The sequence below is a fragment of the Poecilia formosa genome, unplaced genomic scaffold, assembly GCF_000485575.1.
Source record: "Poecilia formosa unplaced genomic scaffold, Poecilia_formosa-5.1.2 Scaffold52, whole genome shotgun sequence".
NCBI lineage: Eukaryota > Metazoa > Chordata > Actinopteri > Cyprinodontiformes > Poeciliidae > Poecilia > Poecilia formosa.
This window is the reverse complement of record NW_006799991.1, coordinates 1,693,849-1,720,954: the sequence shown is the minus strand read 5'-3', so window position 1 is coordinate 1,720,954 and position 27,106 is coordinate 1,693,849. Positions and strand designations below refer to the sequence as shown.

Sequence of the window (27,106 nt, the reverse complement as noted above, 5' to 3'; positions counted from 1 at the left end):
GTTCAGACCTGGGCGTTTTGGCAGCTGTTGGGTGAATGGGTGATTTTACATTTTGTGACACAGCTGTGTGTAATTTTAGTCACTTAGTGGGAATAACTGGAGGATTGTCATAATTTACTTCTGGTCAAAAATTGTAATTTTAAAATGTAATTTTGCAGATCACCTGAATATTTCAATGTTGTTGCAATTGATAGTAAATATTCATAAGACACGCAGACTGAGTTGGGGATCTTAATTTTCCTTTGATGCATATTTTCTACATTTTGTCATAAAAAAAAACCCGGTACGTTCCGGTATTTTTCTCATATGTTGGCTGGAAACTGTCCCATCAAGCTTTCAATAACTGATCCACAGAACCGTGAACCCTGTCCCTTCAAATAACTGATTGTTAGCAGGTCTACCTGCTGTTTTTGAGGCCCAGGAGCGACCCGCCTCGTTGAAAGCGGCGAGGCCCCTGATGGTGGCTCTCAGGATGCCCCACCGGAACATGGCCACCGGGTCCATGCCGATGAGCTGCCGCACGAAGGCTCTGTCGCTGCTGCGCAACAGCGCCACGATGTCTGGACGCATGTGGTCCGTGTTCTTCTCCCGGAAATCCTGATGAGGTGACAGACAACGAGACCGTCAGAGGCAGAAACACTTGTACCTGAATTTGAATGAGGGAGCCGCCGTCATACCTTGATGTGATATTTGACTTTCCCTGCAAAGTGCTGAATGACGAAGGCGGGCTCCATGACTGGGGTGGGTATGAAGTACTTGTTTCCATGGTGCTGCTGCTTGAATTTGGCCAACAGGGTCTTATCTGTTGCATGTGGAAAGCTGGGGGTGCAGAGAAAAGACCGAAGGTTGAGAAAAATTAAGATCAGAAGAAATTAAGTTTTTAATTTTTGTTCCTCTGACATGCATGAGTGCAGCTGTCCTTACTTGCTCTCCTCATCCAGAAGGTACAACAGGCCTGTGGGTTTCTTGCTGATGAGGTGGATGCAGCCCACATTGTCTGTGTAGTCAATGTTGTGCCAGGTGATTCCCTCTGACTGGTACTCCTCCTGAGCGCGGCAGAAAAGACCATTTTTGGTCAACAAGCTCATGTCAAATGATTCGATTCCACAAAACACCAAATAAAAACATAAAAACATTTTAGCACAGGTTGTTTTTTTTTTTTATTGTGTTTTTGCTGAAATAAATTTAATTCATTGCTGGAATAAAAACCTCTATGTCTCTTAATACCTACTCCACTGTGATTTGATGAGTAAATTAGCTAGATTAACCTTAATTAGAAGATCTGATAGGTCAGTTTATCAACTATGAAGTTAGGATTTGAATCAAAAAGGCAAAACTACTCACCTGCTCCAGATTAAAAATGTGATTGTTAAAGTAATACTGCAGCTGCTCGTTTGCATAGTTGATGCAAAACTGCTCAAAGCTGTTGGTTTCAAAGTCCTCAAAGCCAAAAATGTCCAGAACACCAATGGACAAGCACTGCAAGACAACGTCGAAGCGTCATTCGTTCACATGTAGCTGGATGTTAAACTGGTTTTGGTCATTATGTGGTGCTGTTTTCTTACGGGAACAGATTCCTCCATGTCTTTCTTGTTGAGCAGTGCATGGTTGATGCGCAGCACGATCCAGTCAAACAAGGCGCCATACAGAGACTTGGCCATGGAGTCTCTGGCTGTGATCGCCTGGAGGTAGAAACAAAGGACTTCACGTGATGCAACTTTATCAGACTTCAGGTTTTCGAGGGGAAAAGGAGAAGTTTGCATCAGGTGTCTGAGCAGCAAAGAGGAAGATGAAGAGAGCTTGAAGAAATGTTTTTGTGGTTGGAGTTTACCTCAGAGTGGCTGTAGGGGAGGATCAGCTTGTCGTTGACGGTCACCGTTTTCCTCTTCGTCAGCGCCTCGACCAGCAGTTCCTCTTTGACCTGAAGCGAACAAACACGAAGATTAAAGGTGCAACCCGGAACGCTGGTCATGAAAATGAAGAAATCTACATTCAAGCTTTTTCCAAAACACACATAATATCTAGCCGAGAAGTTGAGCAGGAGAAAGAGTTGCGGTGTGGCAAATCAAAGATAAAATATTATGTAAATATAAACTAATGTAAAAGCTCCTTATTTCTATATTTTGGATAACAGAACAAGAAGTTAAGTGTGGCACAACTAATTTTTTTTCACGTTCCACTTGGCTCCACTTGGCTAACATTTTATCACAATATGTGAAAATGCAACCAAGGATATACCTTGTGTATAATTTGTCAAAACATTGAAATATAAAACAATTAACCAAGAATCTAATCCAATAAACCCAAAGAGTTCAATGCAAACTGTGCTTATTAGTCTTGGCTTATTTTTTGTTAAATTCTTTCGCTCATTAAAAAATAATCATGCTTTTTTACTGAGTTTGTGCCGTCAGTCCAGATTGTACTTCTATTTACTTTGTTTTCAACCAACTTATCAGGGATCTTTCTGTCACTTATTTGAGGATAAGCACACAGTCTGATGGCGTGACTCCACTGGAAACCACCAGTGGCAAAATGATGCATTAAAATCAGCAGATCACCTTCAGTAGGTCAGAGAGGGTAGCCAGGACTTCAGGCGGGCCTACATCCAACCCTTCGTCCCGACCCGACGACTTCCTTCTGTACGTCACGTTGCCAAGATACAGGATAGCAGACAGCACAGAAAAGATCCTGCAACACAATAACAAATGATGACATAGACTGAAAACGACTAGATGTTACGACTGCGCTGCACTCTACACGTCTGACTGAGGTCAGAGAAACGAGGCACTGCGAACGACACACCGTCCCCGTGAAACGGCTCAGTTAGGCCATCCGTTCAGAGCTGAAGACAACGTTTTATTTCTCTGGTCATGTGACTCAGTGAATCAAAGAAATGCTTTAGGTCAGAGAATAATTGTGTTGCTGCACAACACATTTATAGCATGTCTTTAAACACATTTAAACAGAGCGCGTTCATACGATAAAAATTACATTTCCAGGACATGTTTAAGCATTTTCCCACATAAAAGACTCAAATTCTCAAAGCTTTCAGTCCTTCTAGGCAATTTAAGAACATAAATACAATAGTTAACTCTGATTTTTATTCAGTGGTTAGGATTTAAATATGGATGTATTGATGTATGCATGGATGAATGAGACGGTCGGACGGACACAAGGATGGTCTGATGATCAAACAAATGGATTGATAGATAGATGGATAAAAAAACTGGATGGATGGATGGATGGATGGATGTATAGAGGATGGACAGACTGATGGAGCTTTAAAATAAAAAGACTGAATAAAGTCTGGAAATGAAAATATTTTTCCAAGTTTTATTTCCTTTTCCACTCTTCTCCAGAGCTAAAAATTGCTCAAACCCAATCCCCTGCTTTTCTGGGCTTTAGGAGCCCCAAACTGATCACTGCTTAACTCACTGTTTCTTTGTGGCTGGAAGGAAGCCAACCATCTGCATCGCCTGCTGCAGCCTCTCAAAGTCATGACGCAAATCTTCCTCATCTTCGATCTTAAAATTCTCCTGCAAAGAAGAATCGGATGGAAACCAGTTGGTTAGGGAGGAACAAACAAAAGTGAAATCACACGACATAAAATGGCCAACCTGGAGGGGAAAGGGCTCAGAGAACAGAGGGCTGTGAAAAGAAAGACGCAACAAAGGCGGCCTCATTAACATGCAAAGCACATGTGTGGAGCGAGCTCAGAGTGTACACAACAGCTTATTCAGACGCCTGGCAGCTTTCATGAGCGGCAGATCCTTTCAAAGTCCATTTCAGAGACTAAAATACTCATTTTTCCAGCTTGTGGCTAATTAAAACATTGAAGGTGGAGTTTATTGAACAGAAGTGGGAAGGAACAGAAGGGAGACTAAATGAAGTTTAGAGTGCTCTGTACCTGCTTGAGGTAGAAGTACTCTTCAGGCGGCAGCAGTTTAAACTCTGTTCTCTCCTCCTCTGAAGCACCAAGCAGCAGGTAGTAAAACACGTGGTAGTTCCTGGGAAAAACAAAACATGGCAGCTGTTTCACCGGGCGCTATATTTAGAAAGTTGTTACAGCCACACACAAATCTGGCTGCCAAACATTATTGCGAACTAATAAATTCTTGAGATTTTCAATTATGTCGCCACTATCTGATCGGTCGGAAGTCTGATGTTTGCGGTCACACGTAGAGATTAAAAACGCGTCGTAAAAAACGAACAACGTATGGAAGGCGATATCTGCATCTCGGAGATGTTCATATCAGTTTTCCACTTGTGCAATCAGCTGAAAGGTAAACAGGTGACATGAGCTTTGTTGTACAAGCCTGCCGGATTAATGAGTTTCCATGCTTATCGCGAAAAAACAACAACATAGAGCCGACTCCCTCTCCCCGACTAGACAGGCAGGATATTCAGTCGACAGCAACTACAGGACAGGAGATTAGCTGAACTGTGAGCAGACTGTGAGTAGGCGGAGGGTTACGTAGAGCGACCTGTCAGAGGGCGGCGGATAGATTTTCCAAAACTAGCTGGAAGAAATCTAGACAGGAAACGTATGAATGAGTAATGCTCTGCCCACTCAAAAGAAGCTGCTGCTGTTTTCTATGAGGCATTCCCAAAACACAGCTGAGAAACTTGGGCTTACAGTGTAAATTCAAAACTTTGTAGTTAGGGACGGACTGAAAGTCACAGGAAATGACAAATGCTTGCGTGGTCTTGCTTTCGGTACAGATGCAATTCAGTCAAACTCTGTCAATTTTCCTTCTTCATTTCAGGGTACTTTTTTTTTTTGTTTTTCTCAAAATACCTGAAACAAATTTCCAGATTTATTTTTCTGTAGTTTTTATAACATTCTGTCCATTTGAGGCAACACAATTACTTCGCACTGTCCACAGTCACAAATCACACTGCACTTTTATTTATATACATTTCTTATTATGTGTGAATTTTATGAAGTCTACTGTGTGAGCTATTACGTTTTAGTCCATTTTTGCTACTCGTTCCCTTGAAGGGACGAATAAAGTTATTTGAATTTAATAGCAATTGTGTCTTATTATCTGTAGGCTTAATAAACAATACCAGAATTGGTTTCCAAAATGATTTAGAGGCATTTCATGCCTTTTTCCCCCCATCTGGACAAAAACAATTCAGCCACTTTTCAAAATCAATACATTTGTTATTAAGAACTGGAGTAGCCTAAAGTAAATGCATATCTTTGCCATTGTGGAACAAAAAATATTATTTTTAGTCCTACTTCTACCACACAGTTTAAAAACAAAAGGTTTAAGTTTAAAACTGTCTGGAGTAAAAAAAAGAAAATGGTGAAGTAGCCCTTTTTACGCGTAAAGTCAATTAAGTCCAAAATGAAAATACCAAAACAAAGTTGTGACGTGGCAAATCAGACACAAAGCACCTTCTTGAGGCGTAACAATAGGTATGTGAAACCTATAGATATTGTTCCAAGACAGCACAGGAGTGGTCTTGAGAAGTCTGAGGTGTCTGAAGCCAATAACAATCCGTCTGTTTCCCAATAACAACCAATGAATGAAGAATGAAGCTGCTTATTAGTCACACAAATAGCAACAGAGTCTGGTGTGAGTAACAGCGGATCAGATGGTATGCAGAGCAACATGCCATCCTGTCAACACCCAATGTTTTTGTCTTTGTACAGAGACAGGAAACACAACATTTAAGTAGCTACAAATTTGACAAAACCACATAATTTGTTTTAGAAATATGAAATAATGTTATTATTATCTGTTCATGCTGCCTTCAAAGAGTGAAATTTAATAATCTACTGTGGATATACAGCCTACCTAGCAAGAACACTTGCATTCAATTTTTTTTTAATTGCAGTAGTGTTATCCTCCATTGAAAATATTTGAAAAACATAACTTTTAATTTTACCACATTTATCCAGAGGGTAGAAAGAAAAACTAATTTGGAAGTATTTGTTTTTGTTAATATAATAGCCATGGCTAAACGTTCAATTTCTGTAAAATAAATGTAACTGAGATGTTTTTTTAAAAAATGTTTTTATGTTGCACTTTTAGCTTCTATCGTGTTGGGACAGGATCACAGCTTTCATCCGTTAAACCACTATTTAAAGGTAAATTTACCAGGAAATTTACCAGGAAATGTACGTTTCCTGGTAAATTTGGCCTGGAACCTCCACTGACACGTTGACAAGGTGTCAAATAAAAGATGAGTCAAGACGGAGATATTACAGCGACTTATGCTTCAGGTGGGTTTGGCGTTCAAGAGAAGATGAGTCAGCTCATAGTCACTGTGAAGCACGGTGAAGGATCTGTCATTCTGTGGGTTTGCTTCAGCATCATAAACTTGTTTAAATCTAAATCTGGTTTCATATACCGATGGACTGAAAACTGGTTATTGTTTCGATCCAAAACCATAAATGGATAAAACTAGAGCAGTGCTTACTTCCAGCCTTTACAGTTTCCGACTCAGAATAATTAGTAAATCAACGTATAAATTTATGACAGCACTACCAGCACTGCCCGTCATTAAATAGCTTGTGTCTGATTTAAGAAGTCTTTCCTCTCCAAACAAATGTCATCCTGTTCATAATGTTGAGTAATTGATTCATAGCTGTAAATTGGAGCACTTTATTCTTTTTAGATTCAAAGTTCTCTTTTTTTTCTAACGTGACAAATGTGTGCCTTCTGTTTTATTCTTCTGTGTTTCCACATTACTATTTACTAGTATTTTCTTCTCTCTAGCTTTGTTCCAATAGTTCAATAGAAAAAAATAGTTTAATTGTGTTTAAAAGTGTTACATTGGTCTCTGTTGTGTTTGGGTTGCAGTTTGTGTTAAACGTACAATATAAATAAAGTCAGACGGATTCATGTGTTGCATAAATTTGCTTTCTCTTTATCATTTTGTTTGATTTCTCAAGATGATGTAAAAAGTCTACACTTCCTGTTAGTGAGGTCCTGACCCCAGCTTTGGGAAATTGTGCAAAAAGGGGAATGACCAAAGATCTCTCTCAATCATTAAAGGAAATGGTCCCGTCCTACAGGCAGGAGGAGGTTTTACCTAAACGCAGAGGTGCTAAAGCTTACAGAGAGCATTCAGGACTCCGGTTTAGTTGTGCTACTGCAATAAAAGAAGGATTCACTTCGAGGGTTTTTACACATCTTTCCCAGGTGTGCCGATAAGTGTGCTGAAATCACATTCAGCGAGGATAAGAGCGTGTGGGAGTGTAAGTGTTTCTGCAGATGAATATCTGACGACTCCACGTGAACTTCATTTTTAACCATCAGGGTCTGCCGAGCGGAAAAACTTCTCATGTTTATCCACCAGACGGCCTGATGAAGCGCTCTGAGGGTGGAGGGTGAGAACCGCCCCCGGGTCAATCCATACCTCTCGTTCTTTTCTCTGGAGACCAGGCGAGACTTTTCCAGGAGGTACTTCTCAACCACAGCCCTGAAAGAGGGAATAGAAAACACGAGGAAAGGTAACTAAACAATTTGGATATTTCAGCTCGGCGTGAGTCAAAGTCAGCTTGTAAGAATAAGTGAGGGGAGGAGCACGAGTGGACACGAGGACAGACGGTTGGAACAATCAGTGAGCAAAGAAAGACACAGTCACACACACACGCACACGCACACGTCGGAACTCGTTACAAACTATAAACTAGCATCCAGCAAAACATTAAAATGCCATACAGATGCCGTCAGGAGGCCTGTAGATTTAAAAGCAGTGGTATTTACCAAACAGACCAACCCGAGGCCATAAAGTCTTCTAAATCAGATTTTATATGTCTAACTTGTTTTCTCTATATCCAAGAAAAAAACAACACTGACGCCAGTCCTCATGACGCACCAAGAATAGAGCTCCGCTGTGAGAAACTCGGTGGTGTCCATCCACCAAAAATGCAGACGACACGACAAAGTTTTCACACTGAACATTGTTAACTGCTAGTTTTCAATTACTGCTGTGTTGGGATGTGCTGTGTTGGACGTTTCCTGGCTTCAAAGCCACAAATGGAATAATGATGTAATTCTCAAGCTGTTGAGAAAAAAAAAGTTCTACGTTCAAGATCTAGAAGAAAGATAAAATGTTAGACATTTTTTGAGAAAGCATTCCTCGACAGGAATTCAGATTAGGCTGCACTCACAAATACCTCTGAAGCCGATTAGAGCAAAACCTGACAAGTCGGACTCATTAAAACCTGCAACAACTAAAAAAAACAACAAAAAAACAACAAAAAAATAAATATAACAACGTTTGAATTACTCCTTGGTACTTTCTGACACTGTCAGAGTGTTCAGGTGCATTAAAAATGCTGATGAAAAATACAAGATCGTATATGTCAAATAAATTACGAGGAACCAAAAACACATCGGCTACATGCAGAATGAGGAAAAACCTGAACCTGTCGGTCGTTTTCGTGTTCACCTTCATGCCGCTGGAAATGTTTTGTATCTTAGTGCGACAATGCCATCCTATGTTGCACAATAGGAAAACGACTATGACCTTGTTTTTAAATTGCAAGCAGCTGAAACATTTTAACCACCAACACCTGGAGTTGATTTGGTGGATTCGGGTCTCTGACTGGTTTCTTTCTGCTTAAACGTTTCGATTTTTTTTTTTTTTTTTTCACGTTTCAACACAAACTTTGGATTTTAACACAAAGCAGTGCACGATTGTGAAGTAGTAGGAAAGGTCTTCGAAATGTTTCAGAAATAAATATTGTTGTGCGCCATTATACTCAGGTCCCACAGCATGATGCTTCTACCACCGTAATTCAAGGTGGAAATTACATGTTTGGTAGTCTTTTTTTTATTTTTTATCGTTTTGAATGTAGGCCTGGAAGACTCTCCCACCTGAGGCGTAGATCTATGCAGCTCCTCCAGAGTTAGAATGACTACTTTATCGCTGACTTGTCTAGGCATTTACCATCCTGTTTGTTCATTAACGTTCTCTAACAAACCTCTGTGCTTTTCGCAGAAAAAGTGGATTCTTGCTACTAATTAGGCGACTTTTTCAACTGGCTGCAACAGATGTTGGGGGTGTCGGCGTGAGAAGGGACAGAAAACATCTGTATCAATGGTTACTGCTCTGTTTTTCTCTACCAGCACTATATGCTCTCCTCTTTGCAGCTGCTTCCATGACACAAATAACCACAGAAACTTGCTCAAGGCACAGCTAGCAGATACGTTATTTGGTTTCCCTGTTTAATGTGACCTAAAATCAAACACAGACTGATCTTTATCACATAAAATCCTCCCCCAAAACACAATGAGGTTTGGTCTTGCATAGTGTCACAAAGTTCAAGAAGAACAAAGGTTTTTGCAAAGTCAAAGCTGGTACAAGACGTCCCAAAGACGAGCTCAAACTGACACATAGTCGCCACGAAACACCCCGTGGCAAGAAGCTCCTTTTTGAATCGCAACAGTAGAGTGTAAAATGCACGACACCGTGAAATCCTCTGATTTCTTATAAGTAGGTAGAGGAAACTAGAGCGGCAGCCTCCCTTTATAAAGCTTCTCTGTTAACTAGTGGAGTGGCTGCCACAGCGGAGCTGGACGCACAGGCAGGCAAGGCTGCGTAAAGTTTAGTGAGCAGAGCTGCTGTGACGCCCTGTGGCTCTTTCTAATATAGCGTTCTGTCTCTTTATTGTGAAAAGTAACAGAGCCACACAAGCTCAGACAGCAGCTGTTAACCATCGTCTCAGAAGATTCAGTCTGAAGCTAAGAAAAGCCTCAGCCTATTAAAATAGATTCTGCAGACATTTGTTTGGGCAAACAATCTAAAAGAGCACCAGGTGCCACAGGGGGATAACCGAGGCTGGGGATGCCCACTTGTTTTAGCTCTGAGCAGCTGTCAGCGCTGATGCGAGTCTGAAAATCCCACTCTGAGCTCTCTGCTGGTTTCTAGCGGCTGCTCTCCCCGGCCCTGACGAGGGAATAAGGAAGTCACCCGCTGACTAGACTTTGAAGCAGCTTCTAACCAGAATGTGACTGCAGAGAAAAAGGAAGAGCACACTAATGGCTCCAAGTTTCATCCCACATGCACACTGAGCACCACATGACCGCCCATTTAAAAAAAAAAAAAAAAAAAAAAGCAAAGAGGAAGACGTTTGGCTTAAGATCCAGATGTGGGGTGGGGGTGAGGGGAGGGAGCAACAGGAAGCAAAACACAGAGGAGCTATTTTACAAATGTCGATTACTTACCCTCGGACTACTCCGCTCTCCAGATAATTAACCTGGATGAATTTACCGAAGCGGCTGGAGTTGTTGTTGTGGGCTGTCTTAGCGTTCCCAAAGGCCTGGGGAAGAGAAGACAGAAAGTCAAAAAATATTTGAGTAAAACTATCAAACCAACATTATCACATCTCCATTTACTGACATTTGCACCCTTAGATAAAGCCGAAGTTTGCAGAGAGGTTGAAGAAGGAACATAAAGCATAGAGCAACAGAGACGTTAACGAAAAATGGATGTTTCTCATGAAGCTCTCAGAGAGGCAACAAAGAGCAGCACGTATTGAGCCACAGGAATTGTTTGCAATCATTTATTTATGTAGTCCTTTACACGTCCGCTATATTGCTGGTCAAAGCACTTCAGAAAATCAATATACAAAAGAAAACATAAAATAGGGACGTGAGAAACAGGTAGATAAAAGCAGAATGTCGTCATATTTTTAAATATTAAAAGCCTCCCTGAATACAGTAAAAAAGTGAGCAGTCTGACGTGGAACAGTCAGAGAAGCTTAGCAAGCTTAGTAACTCTGATAAATAAGGCAAAGCAATATATTAAGAGCTTTAAAAACAAATAACATCCATCTCCTTTATTCTCCATGTCTCTGGACTAAGAAGTGAGGTTATAAGACAAAAGAATTTTAATTTCAAAGAGAAAATTTATGTCTGGTTAATGTCTCCCTAAATCCAATGGGAAAATGTGTATTTATCAGACGATGAAAGACGACAGATAAATACACTGAAACACTGTGGTGGCAGCACCATGATCAGTGGTCACTTCTCTCAGATGGAAGAGAGGCTTTATTCAAGTTGGATCAAAGTATGTGGAGGTGTAAACACCAGTCAGGTTTGACTCAAAACCTTTAGCTGTTGACTATAAAGATGAAAGGGGTTACCGACATACATCACAATCAACAACAACAACAACAACAAAACAAACCTTGTGCAGGTAAATTTTAAATTTTAAAACGGCCTATTCAGAAGCAGAAAATCTGTGGCCTCAGTCGAAGGGAGCTGTGGACAGTAGATATCGTCGCAATCTGAAAGATTAAACACCTTGGCGAGGCAGAGCGGAAGGACACTAACACTCCTAACCAAACAAGAACGAGAGCTAGAATTCATTCATTTTTATTCGTTCAACAAATCTGATGAGTTTTCTTTTGACTGTGCAGGACACTTTATTATATGGGGAAAAAAAATCCATCAGGGTTTGATATTTTTACAGCACAAATACCTGACATTTTCACTGAGCTGAGAGAGCTGCTGTTAATGATCCACTTTGCGTCTTTTCCATTCGTCCCCACGGCAGGTTTCAAGCCTCTTGCAGCTCATCAGTGATCTTCATCTCTGAACCGTATTGACTTTCAGACCATATATGGAAGTTCTGCAACCGAATCTAAAGTGGAGTGTACTTCCACTTAAGCACGCAACTCTGCCAGCAAACTTACTTCATCAACAACAACAACACCTCCCTGACAACAAAGAGGCCCGCGACCCGACGGCCCAACGCGCTCTGTTCTGGCTGAGGCTGCAGAGAAGAGCGAGTCGATTAATCTGCCCTCCTCTCGCACGTTACTCATCCATCTCTTTCTGTTTTCCCCTTTCACTCGGCCTTATCTGTGTGCATCTCTGCAGGTAGGAGAGCGCAGAAGGTCAGCGATGATAAATGAGTGGGGGCTGGCGCAGCATGTGCAGACTGTAAGCAACAGAAAAGACTGTTTCCATCTAAGGGGGTGGAGTGATTTCCAGTCCAGCTAGAAGCTACCAGGCTTCACCGAGGGGCCCAGAACGCCGCATTGGTATGGTGACAGAGCAGCAGTACTTTTTTCTTCATGATGCGCATGTTCACATGGTTACACACACACACACACAAAACTAAAAGCCACCGCAGGGGAAGTTGACTCAGTGAATGCTAAATAGGAGCCACATTGTGTTTTCCAAAGCAACATGCAGGGTGAATTTGATATAAACGCTCAGGTGCAGATCAGAGTATTGGGGACAAATGTTGATTTCTTGACTGCACTTCTTTTTTATCCCTCCTTGTTTTAAATTAGTGCAAAACTTTTTTTATTTATTTTTTTTCTTTGGGTGCAGAGAAATCATTCAAGCGAGATGTCACTCTATTCTGTAATACTTTCACCCTTGAGGGACGTGTCAGGTAATGGTTTCTTGTTCATGCGTGATGAAAGAGGTGGGCTGAAGCGTGACACCGATTCCCTCGAGTCAAACCAGAGCTTTTTAAGACTAATTTGCAAACTCAAAGCCCTGCAAAAGCATCAAGATGTCTTAAACTGAAAAACTCGAAAGTTACACACTGCTGAACTCCATTTACGAACGAGATGCCTTCTGAAGGTTGCGCCAGATTTTATGCGGTGATATGAAGAGTTAAAAAGGCCTAAATACACACAAATGCCTGAAGATTTTGAAAACATTTTGTCACTCAGCTTCATAATTAGTTAACGGGGTTCTCCAACTCCTGTTCATGACAACTTTGAATCATGACTCATTAAGAAACTGTGCAGCCATTTTAAATATCAAAAAAAGAGAACAAAAATATCGAATTACATTTTGAAAATATGCAACAACTGACTCGCAAAGGATTGCTTGGATACAATTCTAGGTCAAAGTGTTTATAGGGTCATTAATTAAAACTTTGCTCAGTGGCGTGAACTTTTACTGGCTTTCATGATGACACCTGATGTCAGCCTGAGATGCTAAAGCTCAGATGATGGTGGTGAAGAGGAGAGTCATGAGAAGATGCTGGATAATTACAAACAATAATGTCTTTGCCATATTCAACACAATTATTGTTTTCCTACTATTGTGCAGCCCCAACATAAAAGGAATATTTTTTTTTTTTAGTAGCTTTAGTTTGAAGTTTTGTTTTAATTTAAAATGACAATTCTTCCATAGAAAAATGAAAACAAATTTCCTTTATTGGATTTCTTCTTAATGTTTTTGTGGCTTCAAACTAATTTCATTCATCTGGGACTGAGGGGCAAAATTGCTCTTTGGATTGTAAAGGTTGCCGAGTTCTGGTCTGGCACATAAAATACATTAGTTTGTGGTTGCAATGTAGTTTAAAAAAAAAAAAAAAAAAAAAAGGTGAAACAGTTCAAGTACTCTTGAGTAATTTTGCAGGAGACTAACCCCTAACCCTTATTCATGCTTCAATTCCTGTGCTCAGAGTATTGATCCTGTGGCACAATTGAGCTCAGCGCTCAATGCTGCTCACTGTGCCCAGTTTTCTCCCCGGATCCCCTCCCTCTCCCCCCCCGCACACCAGGAGCACAAAAACCCTGGGAAATCTCTGCACGGCCCGCACTGCTGCACCACGGAGGGAATTACAAACATCTCGCAGCCTCGTTCGTATTCAAACATGCCCATGAGCGTGATCCGATCTTTAAACTCAATTGGCTGGAGCCCTCAGTAGGTATGAGGAAGGAGACCGAGACCTTGCCAAGCTGTGACTGTGGAAAATAGACACGGCCTTACGAAACAGGGGGTTTGCACACAAGGAGGTTAAGAAGAAAAAGGAGGGAAATAAAGAAAGAGAGAACGAGAGAAGGAGGGAAGGGGACACGCGGGGCCACAGCACTGTGCAGTGTGTGCGCGCTGTCGGCCACGGTTGACTCAAATCTCCCTGCACGCCACCGCTTCAACTGATTTATCTGTGCTGTGAGCTGGCTTTTCTGGTAGCACTGTTCCTGGTACGTTTCCACTCGTACCGACAGACCCACCAGTACGAAGTCTCACATCCCTATTTAGCACATAAACTTGCACACATACACACACACACATACACACACACACACACTGTTCTCAACAAACACAGCAGGAGGCGTGCCTCTCAAACAGCACAGATCAAGTTGTTTGCCCCAACAAGCAACACAAACAGAGCGAGCTTTGAATGTGCCAAAATATGAAGCAAAAACTAATTCAGTCATAAGATCTGTGACAGATTTAAAAGGTCATGGAGGGAGGACAACTTTCAAGGATTTGGATTGATGTCATATGAAACCAATTTATGGATAATTCCAACCAAAATGCAAGAAAACAATTATCAGTAAAAAATGTGCTGCTGCTAGACCTCTTTTGGATAGCTCTGAAACTTTGAGGAGCAAACCTCAAAACGAGCCAAAGGGCTTCAGCGAAATGTTTCCACAGGGAGACGCCAAGCGGGCTCTGACACAGACGCCTCACTACAGCACGGGCACAACAAAAGTCAATTCAAACATTTCATCGGGGACGTTTTAACTGTAGGATCTCCAAGCAACAAAAATGTTGCGATTTGAGACACAATTTTGAAAAAGTTCTGTGAATTTCGTGTTAAACCAGACGTACGGGGAAGTCGGGAGATCAAGTATGTAAACTCTGGTAACCTGGGCTAACCTCTCACAATACCCTGTGACAAAATAATCAGTGTTTGCTGTCGGACTGAATGAGTCTTTGGTGAGATCACATGTTGCTGGCAGAGACTGAACTCGACCGCGTCGCTACACAGTTCCTCCTCCGCACGGCTTCTCATCAGGTCATCAGTTTATGACTCCGCTTACGTCTGAACCCTCGAAGTTTCTCTCAGCTGAACTAGCAAAACCAGCTATGCAGAGGCAAAGTCAGTGGCTTTAGTATTGGCATTGTATGGTAGCTGATTAAGCGCTACCAAATGAGTGTTTTTGTATGTTGGAAAAAGATAAACAAACAAACCTCCCTTTTGAAGTTTGTGGCAAAAAGAAAAAACCCTTTAGCTGCAAAATAGCTGTAGATCTGTTGCAGTTTGGGGTTTTTCACAATTATATTTTTTAAAAAGTAGTATCTAAAACCAATATTATAACACATTATGATGCTGCTCATTTTAGACTTAAACACCTATTCTTCACAATCTAATCTTTTCACTTTAGGAGCTGTCTGAAAACTGACTTTTTTCCTATGATCCCACATTTGTTTCTCTTCAAGGGACATTGAGTTTTTAGGTAGGGAAATTGTTTTACTAACACCCAACGGCTCCCATGGGCTGTGTTGAATGCCAGCATGATGAAAATAAAATAGTGGTAATGGTGGCTGAAGAAAGAAGAATGTAATTGCTTCAAGATGCAATGGCTGACATTAGAAATTCAACATATTCTTAGCAGTAAGTGAAAAACAAATGATCAAGAAAGGATTTAAGAAAATAAACCTTTTTTTTTTCTCAACAGTCATCATTTTTCAACTACAGAGAGAAGTTATTTAAACATTAACAACAGAAACCCACAAACATTTGCAAGAAGGGTACAGTATTTTTGGCTGCATATTTAAAATGAGTGAAACATGCACAGATGGGAAAACGAGCTAAAATATGTCCTCCGGAAAAGCTGCAGCAAACGGAGCAAATCAAGTTATGAGGCGTCTGTGCATCCGTCACAGAGAGATCATAATCCAAACATGGGGGAAACAGGAACAGACAGCTTCTCTTCCTCATTTAGCCCGCAAAAAAAATGTAAGTAATTTTTGATGCACGCTTGGCAACATCTTAAACAACGCTGGACTTTCAGCCTCGAACGTGCTGCTTTCGCTATATTTTTAATTGTGTAAATGAGCACAAGTCAAAAAGTTTAATTCGATTTTTATCTTCTAACTTACATAATTTTGAAAAATATATTATTCCAGTTCTTAATAGATGAACAATCTCATGCTTGTAATTTAGCTCAGGTCTGAACGTTTAACAGGAAATTACTGTTCTGCTTGTATCGTATTCCAAAAATTTAAATTAAAATTATATTAACATTTGTTTTTGTTTTTTTTACTGAATCTCTACGTACTATTATGCATCAAAGCATGAATGTTTATTTGATTTTATTTAAGTCAGGATAGCATTTATAGCTTTTGGATGATGCATTTACAGACTTAAAAATATAGGACTCCTTGTTTTCATGCATTAATTGAAAATGATTATTTTTCCTTTCACTTTTGACCAGATAAAAATGTAAAAATGTAAATGCCTGAGTAAATCTAGAACTCACTCTACTGCCGGATTAGAGTAACTTTAAAAGCCTGAAACTGATCTCCGGCCATTTTCCCAGTACATCTCTATTTCACCTGAACAGCCCTATAGGTGATCATTCACTAAAGGTTTAAAGTGACAAGTTAATGCACAAGACACGTTAAAGGTGCAGAGCTTTAATAGCTGGGCCAGAGCGTCGAATGCCAACTTGCGGTCCAGAGTTTTGCCAGATTGGAACCATATAAAGCTGCTCCACCCATGCCCTGATGAGTCCCACATCAAACTCCAGCTTGTGGTGTGGTCACAGCACCACGAATAGCTGTTGAAACGGCCTGCAGACCGATGCAGCATGTACGCTGCACAGAGCCTGTAAAGAAAAGCATATTCTAGCCTTCAGTGAGTTCCTATATGGTGTGATTACAGGAAGGTGTTTGCGTATAAGTGTCTGTTTGGGCGTTTAGACGAAGAATCACGGGCACGGTAGGCGACTTAAACGCAGTAATGCCAGCCTTTCCCAGACTCGTACACAATGCCACCCCCTCTCAATAACCACTCATGCAGGAGAGATAAACAATAGATCAGCAGGCAGAATGGCCGGCTTCTCCTCCGCACTTCCTGAACAACAATACGGTGCTCTGGTGTGTCCACACCCTTCAAGGCTCTGAGCTAACAGCAGAGGGAACCACTGCCTTTGCTTCCTGTGTCGTAGCCGCTTCCTGTCGAAGGGTTCCGGATGATAGGAACTTCCTGTCTGAAGCCGTGAGACGGAGCGGCATGGAGCAGGCCGGCCGGGGACTTTGAACAGGAATGTTTGCTTTACTGGGACAACAAACTTAAGTTACAGGGCTAATGTAGGGGCCCTCGCAGAGCGGTCCCCTGAGAGAAAGCAGAAATATGATTCACACTTCAGCTGTTTTACTAATTACCTGTAATGTTGGCTTTACTTTGCCTGCTTCTTCCTCTTTAAAAACCTGAATTGCTAAAATGATTTAGTTTCATTCTCAATAAGAGTTTAATCTCATTTCAAATGTTACTGTAAATCCATTCGAAGGACTACTTATCAATCTGTTCCTATTAATAGAAACGGCTACAGTCGAAAGCAACACAAAGTGCTTCACAAAAGCTACAACCAATGAAACAAGAATGCAAAAGAGTTACAAATCACACCAGAAAATCAGAACTACAAAAAAAAAAAAACAACAGAAATTGTTTTTGTGAGAAAAAAAATATCTCAGACAGATATAAGCCATGTATGGTAAATTGTAAAAATTAAATTAGAGATGCATCAATCTGCCTTTAATGGTCGATATTCAGTAAAGTCTGACCTGCCCTTATAGATTTAGATTTGTTTTTCCTCCCCTAAAAACTGTTATGGTTCAGTTTATTATGTTAAACACAACATAAAATGGTTTAAATAAACAAATAAAAAGCACATTTTCTCTAAATCGTCACCATCTACTAGTTTGTGCATGCATGGTTGTTTGTCCAGTGAGAGACTGCTGTGATGACCCCTAGAGATAAGCACCAACTCCCCAATGACCCTGCAAGGATAAGCATTATAGATGATGGATATCTCCTCACAGAACAAGCAGCTTAGGTGACACAGATCTTTTTAGGGTGTTTGAGATTTCCCCTCACTCCTCGCCTTTTTCTAATCACAGCTGTCAGATATGACTTTGAAAAAAAAAAAAACACCCAAACCCCCTCTGCTCTGACACATTTCTGACATCATCCCACATATGTGCCAGCATGCTAAAACAGAGGCAGCTCTAGCTGACGATGAGAATAAGAAAGCTTCAAAGACGGGTAAAATAATACGAGAGGTAATTACGTAACAGCGGCTCAACCAGCTGAACCAGTTTATGGGAAAACCTCGGAGATCTTTTCGGCTGTTAGCAGGCAGAAGTCGTTTCATCGTTTCTGCCCACAGAAGGTGTTAAAAACAATCTATTCTCTATGTTCAATTAAAGACAAACCCAAATGATTTATAGAGCGGTAAAAAGAAAGTTGGATGGCCACTTTTCCAACACGTCCGAGGTTCAGGACATGCAACTTGCCAGAACTTCAGTGCGGAGTCAAAATCCAGCTCTACAACTGGTGATCTCATCTAGTCAAAATGCTGCTCAGGCTTTAAGACCTCCAGTATAGCTGGAGAAACACTAACAGACTGGCAGGCGGACTAGCAATGTTTTGATTAAAGTAATCTGATCGACTCCCGGCACAAAAAGGCACCAAATGAAAACCTTTTGCAACAGCAAACGTTGACTTCTTTTGTAATCATTCATTTCAGTTTTTTTTGCTGGGATGTCATTATTTAGATGACAGTAAACATTTAGCTAACACTATTGTTTTAATTTATTTATTGAAAAGCTGGCACATAAATAGCTACCCGTTACTGATAAGAACGTACAGGAATGTTCCCTAGATTTGCCACCAATCATCTAATGAATCGTGTTAATGTGTCCAGGTTCTGCTCTTCTAATACATTCATATTGCGTTTTGTCTGCAGAAATGCCCAAATTTCTTAGTCCATGTGACCCACTTTTGAAATCAAAAGGTCCCCCTTGCTTGGTAAAAGATGAAAATATTGAAACAGTCTCCATAAAAGTGCTAACCCTTCTGAGATAAAAGAAATGTGTGATAGCATGATTAGGGCCACAGGAAATGCAAAGCTGCACAATACCCATTATAACTGCAAGACTGTTTCCAGATGCAGTTCAGTTTCAACTTCCTCTCGTACCCTGGCCAGCTAAATTTGAGCCCATCTCTATGTCTGGCCCTGAAACCGCAGCTTTGGCCCAGGCTGACACACACACACACACACACACACACACACGCACACACACACACAGAAAAATAGAGCAGCAGAGTGGCAACCAGTCTGCCAAAGGGACACGACTCTGCTGATGGAGGGGGAAAAAAAACAAAAAAAACACCACCACCACTCCACTGCCTCCCCCTCTCATCCCTGAATCTGACATCCGGAACAAGAGACTGAAGCACATCAGGGGACTGAAGCTGCGCTCATTTACATGCATCTGAAAGCTGCAGCGTGTGCAAGAGATGACAAAAACCTGACAGGTGATGGATGGCAACAAAGCAACGGCTTCTATCTGCTCCAGATTGCTCCAGATTCTTGGTGGGAGTTTACTGCTTGGATGCTTGTGGTAAACTTTTGTGCAGTTTCCCAAGTATATCGAGTTTCTATAAACTCACATTTACAAAACATTGGTTTTTGCTTTTCCACAATATCTTGTACGTCGAGCGAGCTGCATTCCACATCAGGCTTTTCTGACTTAGGATCTATTTTTGGTCACATTATTGTGAAATAAAACTGAGAAGTATGTGGAGCAGATTTGCTTCCAGATCAGCACTGAGGTATTAATTCCCTCAAAGCTACAGAGCCAATCAAACTAAACCCAAGTAAAGGGATTTCAGCTTTTAGGCCAAATGCAATTTTTGTATCATTTTGGGTCTATATTTGTTGAAAAAAAAAAAAATTAAACTACAAAAATATCTCACATGGTACTGCAAATACAAAATATTTTCATCCTGTTAGCAAACGTAGAGCAGCCTAAAAGAATAAAACATTGCAGCAGATAAGCCTAGAGATTACTGATAGCTGCATGCGAGGGAATTAAACCGTCAGTTTTGAGAATGCAACAGGGTCAAAAATAATGAGAGAATAAAGTTACAAAAATTACTGTTGTCTAAGGCAGGAGCAGGAAGAGCATCTGATTATTGTTGGTGGTAAGAGCAGCAAGATTTTAATACCATATACTACAATACTAGTATTTTCCATCATCATAATGTTGCTACCACTTTCGCTTCTTAGTTGATTGACTGTGGGTATAATTGAGAGAGAAAACCTATTAAACTAAAGAAGTCTATTATTAGCATGCAGTGCTTTGAATGAATACCACATAAAAAATATCTACCAAGCAAGTTTTTGCCACAGCAGTGATTTAATATATCTTCAGCTCCAAGAGATTAGTAAAAAAAAAAAAAACCCTGAATTTATTTTTTACTTTCCCAAAATGGTTCAGCTTTTTGGGAAACACTGAAGCACAAATGTTTGCATGGACAAAGTAAAAGCTAAGAGCCATCATCTAAATTTGTTCATGAAAGACGGTAGCATGAAGGTCTTTCACATGGTCGACCTATTTTAATACAAGAGACAGCGTACAGCATGTCCTTAATTGTTCAAACAACTGCTTATCTTTCTTAGACCCAAAAAAGACTCCTAAATGAACTCAAGTTAACACAGAGTATTTAAAAGCCACTGCATGTGTACATCTAAGAAAATGTATAACCAGATACTAAAGGTCCAGACAGCCTGAGCTAATCGGTATTCATGTCAGAATTTACAATATTCATGTAAAATTCACCCAAAGACTCCAGATTTTGGACTGATCCCCCCCGTAGAGTGCTGTCGTCATGGACACAAGTTAAAATAAATTCACTTTCTATTGGCGTAATTATTGTCATGGCCGTCCTTGTTGTACTTCCCCTGCCATGGCTACACTTTTCTTGTTTATTAACAGTTTAACAGATTACTTTAAATGATTTCAACACAAAAAGTCCAAAATGTCTGCCTGTTTGAGCACTAATATCTTTATTAGTGAGGTTTCATCGTGACTAGCCTCAAAATCCCCCCACCAGGCCGTCACACCGCTCTCTACTCAGTGTGAAGCAATCAAAGAAGCAGCCATTGCTCAGACGCTTCTCCTTGCCTGGCTTCTGCTTTCTCCTCCTCGGCATCATCATCTATACACCAGCGCGGTCAAAACTGGCTGCTTCCTGTCTGAAAGTCACAAAAGGCTCAAATATGGATGTAGATCAGATATTCAACAGATCCAGTAAATCTAAATCATCCTCCACACATAGCATCCAGGATCTCTGGACTGTCTGTGGGAGGTTAGACATACTCATGGATTTATCTTTGCCAAACCGTCTGCTTCCTACCGAGTGAGACGTCCGCCTGCTCAGCACGTTCTTAATTTAGAGATGTTCAGGACACGGTTTCTGCAGGTTTCACCAATAAAAATGTAAGACTTTTTGGGGGAAATTTAGGACCTCTACGACAGAGTTGTACAAAAGAAAATAGCATACTATATATAATTTTATAGCCAAGCTTTTTTTACTCACAGTATCTTACAGATGGGCAACAGAAGTGAGCCAGTGGCAGAGACAAACGTTGCCCAGCCAAACTCATGATAAATTTACATTTACATAAAAAGCTAGATGCAAAACAAGCTAGCTAGTTAGCAAGAGTTTATTAGCAGCTAGTTAGCGGTAGCCTCAATTGCCTCAACTCACAGAACATAATGAGGATGTCGCTGTGCAACTCAAACTTTTGCCTGACAGAAAAGTCCCACGAGAAAAATAAACTACAGGACATAGAATATTGGAGATTAAATTGTACTGCTGCAGCAAAATTTAAGACCTGTGATTAACGCATTCTAAATTTTCTAATGAATTTAAGACATTTTAAGGCCTTCATTTCACATCATGAATTTGCAACTTTTTAAGGATGCGTGGACAACCTTCAGGACAGCAAATTGAAAACTGCAAGACTTGACATGAGTTTAATGCAAATATCCACAGGGACGTAGTCATGATGAAGAAGGGAGAAGAAAACCTGGATTTTCACCATTTCCAAGACAATAATGAGGAGGAGGAGGAGGAAGAGGAGGCCACTCACTGGAAGGCTAAAGGAAATCACATAGCACCTTCTTCATATACTCACACACGATCAATACTAAATCATGCAACTGAACTCTCTCTGCCAGCATTTATTTGTTGGTAGATGGGAAAAAAAAATTCTGCAATCTGCTTTGCAGAACCAATGACCACAATATGAGAAGTGATCCAAATTTAGAGGGAGGGTCTGATTCATCTTCTATGCTGCAGTCATCATGATGTCAGTCTGTGGCACAGATCACAGAGGAGCTCTGCATGCGACCAAGACTTGAATGTTTAAAGGTTTTCATTCTGTTGCTTGTTCTGTTATCATACGCGTCATAAAAACCTAAACACAAAAAGTAGAGGGCGAACCTGAAACTTGTGAAACAACACACAATAACCACCGACTCTGCAAGGCATAAAAATATGAACACCATTTAAAATATTTTAATAAAAGGGCTCTGGTATTGTCAGATATTTAAATTCAGGAATATGGATAGGAGGTAAGAGGCCAAAACAAGGTGGCTTGGTTACATTCTGGGAAAAATAGAGTCAGGAAAAATCCCTCAGAGGTCATAAAGTCTTAACTTTTCTGTTTCAAACAAACAATCCATCACAGTCGACTGTGTGCTACAACTACAACCGGGTTGATTTTAAGCATTTTGTTCAAAGAACCTTTAGCCTTTTCTATGTTTTTCTTGCATAACAGATAAACGTCTTTAAAAGTTTAAAGTTTCCGTTTGTGTTCACTCGTGTCTGTCAGCGATTAGACTGAGCGAGTCAGCATAAGCTCGTAAACTCTGCTGGAAAAGAAGCAGGAAGAGAAGCAGTCACCTGACGAAAACAATTAAACGTCACTGCCTCTAAGCTAAGTTTAGAGCTGGCATGGAAAATATGATAAAGATTTTAGTGTTGCCTCAAAGTGAGACAAACATAAAGAGCTTCAAGCGTTTCCAGCAGCTCAAGGAGACATGAAGGGGTTAATGAAGCCACTTCCTTCTTTCTTTCCATTTCTTCTTTCAGTTTAGACTACAGCCTCTTTGTCTAAGCTTTTACACTTTCATTATTTATAACTTTCATCAATCATCTCCAAATATAGTTAGTTTCACACAGCATGACGATCAATTTTGAGGGAGGATCTCCAATTACTGGACATAACTTCATCAAAACGGCAAAACGTTTTCATCCTGACAAGAAGTAACATGACTTATAGCAAACACATACAATGCACTGCAGAGGTATTTGGACCTCTTGATCATTTTCATAATTTGTTGCACAAGAACTACAAATGTTATTGTACTTATGGGATCTTATGTCATAATCCAGTACATCATTGCTCTTCTCTCTAGTCTACCTAAACATGGAAGGTACCAAGAGGCCCATGGCGACTCTGGAGGAGCTACAGAGATCAACAGATCAGGTGGTATAATCAGTCTACAGACTGGTAGGCTGCACAAATCTGGCCAGTATAAAATGAGTCAGAAGAAAGCAAAAAGAAATCCTGTTTACAGATTCCTGCCACACTGAGTGAAAATGTGGAGGAGGAGGTCTGGTCAGATAAGGCCTAAACAAAATTGCACATGTGTTTTGGAAAGACAACACGGCACATCCTGACTCAAGACACAGTGGTGGCAGCATGATGCTGTGGGGATGCTGTTCCTCATTGGGGGTAGTAAATGTGGCCAGATTTGACTGGTTTGTAGATTGAAAGTGGCCTTTGATCAATATGTGTATTGATGATTTAGACTGACAAAATGTGATGTTTATCTTGTTTCACAGTTGGTGACATAATCGTGTTTTTATGATCTAAACCACTTTGAACTGCCTTGTTGATGAAATGTGCTATGCAACTAAACTTCAAAGATATGAAACATTTTACTATTTAAGTTGAAGGGAAAAATAAACTTTTTTTTTTATTTCCCCAATATTTCACAATTATTCACCTGTATTTATAAATGAAGAACCTGATTATGATTCATCAAGCCTGTTGCAGTAAGCAATTAGTCAATTAATTGCATGATAAATTAAAATGGTCTTGATGATTTCCATTCCAATGATTAATATGTTTTGAAGGGGAATTTTGTTTATAGAAACATAATCCAATTTATTTATGGTGTCTGTTGTGTGTGGTGTTTATTTCCATTTCATTTATTGTTTTGGTTCTTGTGTTTTATTTTGGACATTTAAAATATCTTCCACTTCCTGTGTTAATTGTTCTTTACTAAATTAAAGAACAATACCTTAATCGAAAATAGCCTCAAAACAACAAAAATAATAACTGGGGCAATTATTATTGCTAATAATTGCCCCACTAATTTTGTTGGACAAAAATTAGTGTCCAACAATTTTTGTTGGACACTAATTTTTGTCCAACAAAATTAGTTATCCTGACAGGCCTATGAGTAAAAAGAGTTACATTAATCCAGTCGACTGCATGGATTCTTTCCTCCATCTCGATCATGTCCCTATACTTTGACTTGTTCTGCTGCAACGCGTTTTTCCTTCCTACCTCCAGGACGGGTCCGGCTCCCAAGATGGTCCTCTCCACCCCGCTGGCGTAGCCCTTCTGGCTGAGCGCGGTCAGACAGTGGATCAGGAAGTTGGTGCTTTGGGTCTTGCCAGAGCCGCTCTCCCCAGAGATGACGATGCACTGGTTCACCCTCTTCCTGAGCATAGCGTAGTAGGCCACGTCGGCAATGGCGAAAATATGAGGTTCCAGTTTGCCCAGCTGGTGGTTCTCGTACATCTTGACATATTTGGGGTTGTAGATGGGCAGGAACTTGAACGGGTTGATGGCGATGAGGATGCTGCCTGCATAGGTGTAGATCTTTTTCTTGTAGAAGCGTGAGCGCAGATTGTTCAATATGCTGTCCTCACTGAGGACGGGGAGGTTGCAGAGGTCTGCAAAGTCATCCTGGGGAGGGGGGAGGAAGCCCCTCGCAGCGAGCTGCTGTACTTCCTGTTCCTTGGACGAAGGTGGGAGGTGAACGTAATGGATGGAGCCATCGCAGTTCCTCTCCTGGATACAATGCAGAAAAACACATTTTATTGCCAGATTTCTGTTTTTTCTCACTCGATACAAAAGCAACTCTTAAAAATACACCTACGCCTGGGGCCAAGTAGCACTCTGGTTTGTCATATTTCCTATTATCAATGCGTAATCTATTGCTTAAGTTCGACGACTTATCACCACAAAGTGAAAGAAAGCAGAAGGAAGCACCATGCAACAAACAGTGGCAGCACTTCTCTTGCTAGACTGAATTTGACAGCTTGAAGACAGAGTTGCTAGTTTCACCTGCAGCAAGAAGTAAAAGCCAGCGCTCTGAGGGTGTTGCTCCTGAGCTTTTCGGGGCCAAAGCAGAACCCTCTGTACGGGCAAGTCTCCAGCCTCCAGGATCCACTCCTCCCCGCCGCTTTCCTTCACCTCTGCCAACACATACAGACCGCCGGGGTCCAGCCCCAGCGTCGCAGCAGCGTCCGAGATTACAGAGGCTGTCGTTGCATTCTTCTGCACTCTGAAGGCCAACAAAAACACGCCACAAAAACCGTTTTCCAATTAAATTTTATTATGTTTCATTGGATTGTCACTCTTGTATAGCAAATGCAAATGTTACACCTCCACCAAATCTCGGGGAACCCACCTGAGGTTGCAGCAGGTGGACGCCTGGGAAGCGAGCCGTGGGTAGATCTGGAGCAGGTACATGCGGTCGTCTGGATCGTTACAGCCCACTCCCCCTCCTCCACCTCCACCTGCGTTTGTTGCCATGGTGGCAGCGCCATCTCTGACACTCATCCTGAGCCAGGGGGAGTGGCCTCAGCATGCCGCAAGTCCACCGCCTCTGTCTCACCACACACCTACAGATGACAGGAGGACCGATTACAAATCCACACCAACTATAGAGCAACATTTGAGAAGCAGAAGCACTTTGAGACAACACAGTTCTTGACTTGTTTGAAACTTAACACTAAGAGGAAGAACTTGGCACGATAAATGGGTTGAATTAATACTTTGAAAGGAGTTATTTACATACAAGGTAAAAAACAAAAAGAGACATAAGCTTTTTATTTTCACTGGCGTCATCCTTGGATACTATTTCCAAATGCCTGAAGGTGCAAAAGTCATTTCTTCAACATTGGGCTGCACAAGGAGGAAAACGGCTCACTAAAATACTAATTTTGAATATTGCAAAGACTATATTAAGGCTGAAATGATTAATTTGAGTTAATCGTGATGAACCGATTACTGAAATAAACATAAAATAATTTAATAAAATAAGTGTTCACTGCTTTTTTAGAGTGTACAGATTCTAAAAAATGCCATTTGCTGAAAGAACACAGTCAGAGCAGTAATTAAACCAAAACTGTACAAAGAATATATACATTTTTCATTTAAGATGAAAACACAGACCGCCGTAGAACATTGTTACTTTGTCTGTAAAATTGTTCTACCCCCTTTAAAAAAAACATTTAGCACAAAATTTCTGCAATTGAACACTTCTAATCTTCTGTTACGCAACCTTTCCTGTTCAATTATTAATCAGTCAATCCTAAAACTAATCAACACAGCACCCCTACACTGCATTGAGGAAACCACCTCAAATAATTTAATCAAATTAAAGCTATTCACATGTTGATATTAGAAGTATTTTTTTTAGCTTCAGAAGAGTCCTTTGCACCAAGAGTAAGCTAAAGGAACGCTATGTTACTGCATTTTAGGCAAATACATTTGTAGTTTATTATTTAGAAAATGAACTGAATTACATGCTTATTTGCATTTTTAGGTATTTTTAAAATTGCAAACGATAATCTGAAGGGGTTACATAAAAAATCTGCAGAACGTGCCAAATTTATTTCTGATTCAAAGGGTTTGTCCAATATGAGCATTATCACAATGGGAGAAAAAAGGGCAATGTGGATCAGCAACAATCCAACTCATGCTGCTAGTTTGGTTACAAAGTGGATAAAAGACAACAGAGTTACCATTACAAAGCCCTGATCTCAGTTCCATAGACAATCTGTGGGCAGAGCTGAAAATGTTTATTTGGACAAGGTGGCCAGGAAAGCTGACTCAGTCAGACCAGTTCTGTAAGGAGGAACAGGGCAGAAATCTGTCAGAAGCTGAAAACCAAGCACTAAACGTTTCATGAAAACTCCAGGATTTGAAGAAAACAAACAAAAAAAGAAAATCCAACATTTACTGAATATAAATATTTTGCTAATTTAACTG

General features: G+C 40.6%; 1 protein-coding gene and 1 long non-coding RNA gene across 7 annotated transcripts in view; one reads left to right on the top strand and one right to left on the bottom strand.

The window, feature by feature from the left end:
- myo9b (myosin IXB) overlaps positions 1-27,106 on the bottom strand; it is a 66,236-nt gene that overhangs the window by 18,482 nt on the left and 20,648 nt on the right. For 4 of the 6 annotated variants that reach the window (XR_001662216.1, XM_016671825.1, XM_016671824.1 and 1 more), the window contains exons 2-15: positions 25,521-25,735; positions 25,175-25,394; positions 24,389-24,898; positions 10,191-10,285; positions 7,375-7,437; positions 3,908-4,007; positions 3,436-3,536; positions 2,559-2,688; positions 1,832-1,921; positions 1,566-1,682; positions 1,345-1,479; positions 925-1,046; positions 678-819; positions 402-597 (exon numbers count right to left, since the gene is read on the bottom strand). Coding sequence is in view for 5 of the 6 variants with exons in the window: in XM_016671825.1 (XP_016527311.1) it covers positions 402-597; positions 678-819; positions 925-1,046; positions 1,345-1,479; positions 1,566-1,682; positions 1,832-1,921; positions 2,559-2,688; positions 3,436-3,536; positions 3,908-4,007; positions 7,375-7,437; positions 10,191-10,285; positions 24,389-24,898; positions 25,175-25,394; positions 25,521-25,672 (2,173 nt within the window). In the remaining variant the exon portion in view is untranslated. The remainder of the gene's footprint in view (positions 1-401; positions 598-677; positions 820-924; positions 1,047-1,344; positions 1,480-1,565; positions 1,683-1,831; positions 1,922-2,558; positions 2,689-3,435; positions 3,537-3,907; positions 4,008-7,374; positions 7,438-10,190; positions 10,286-24,388; positions 24,899-25,174; positions 25,395-25,520; positions 25,736-27,106) is intronic. The other 2 variants (XM_007552722.2, XM_007552721.2) reach the window with 2 other exon arrangements.
- LOC107836333 (uncharacterized) lies at positions 7,383-11,779 on the top strand. Its single transcript, XR_001662217.1, has 2 exons — positions 7,383-7,468; positions 11,524-11,779. It is a non-coding gene; the product is annotated as an uncharacterized LOC107836333 (long non-coding RNA).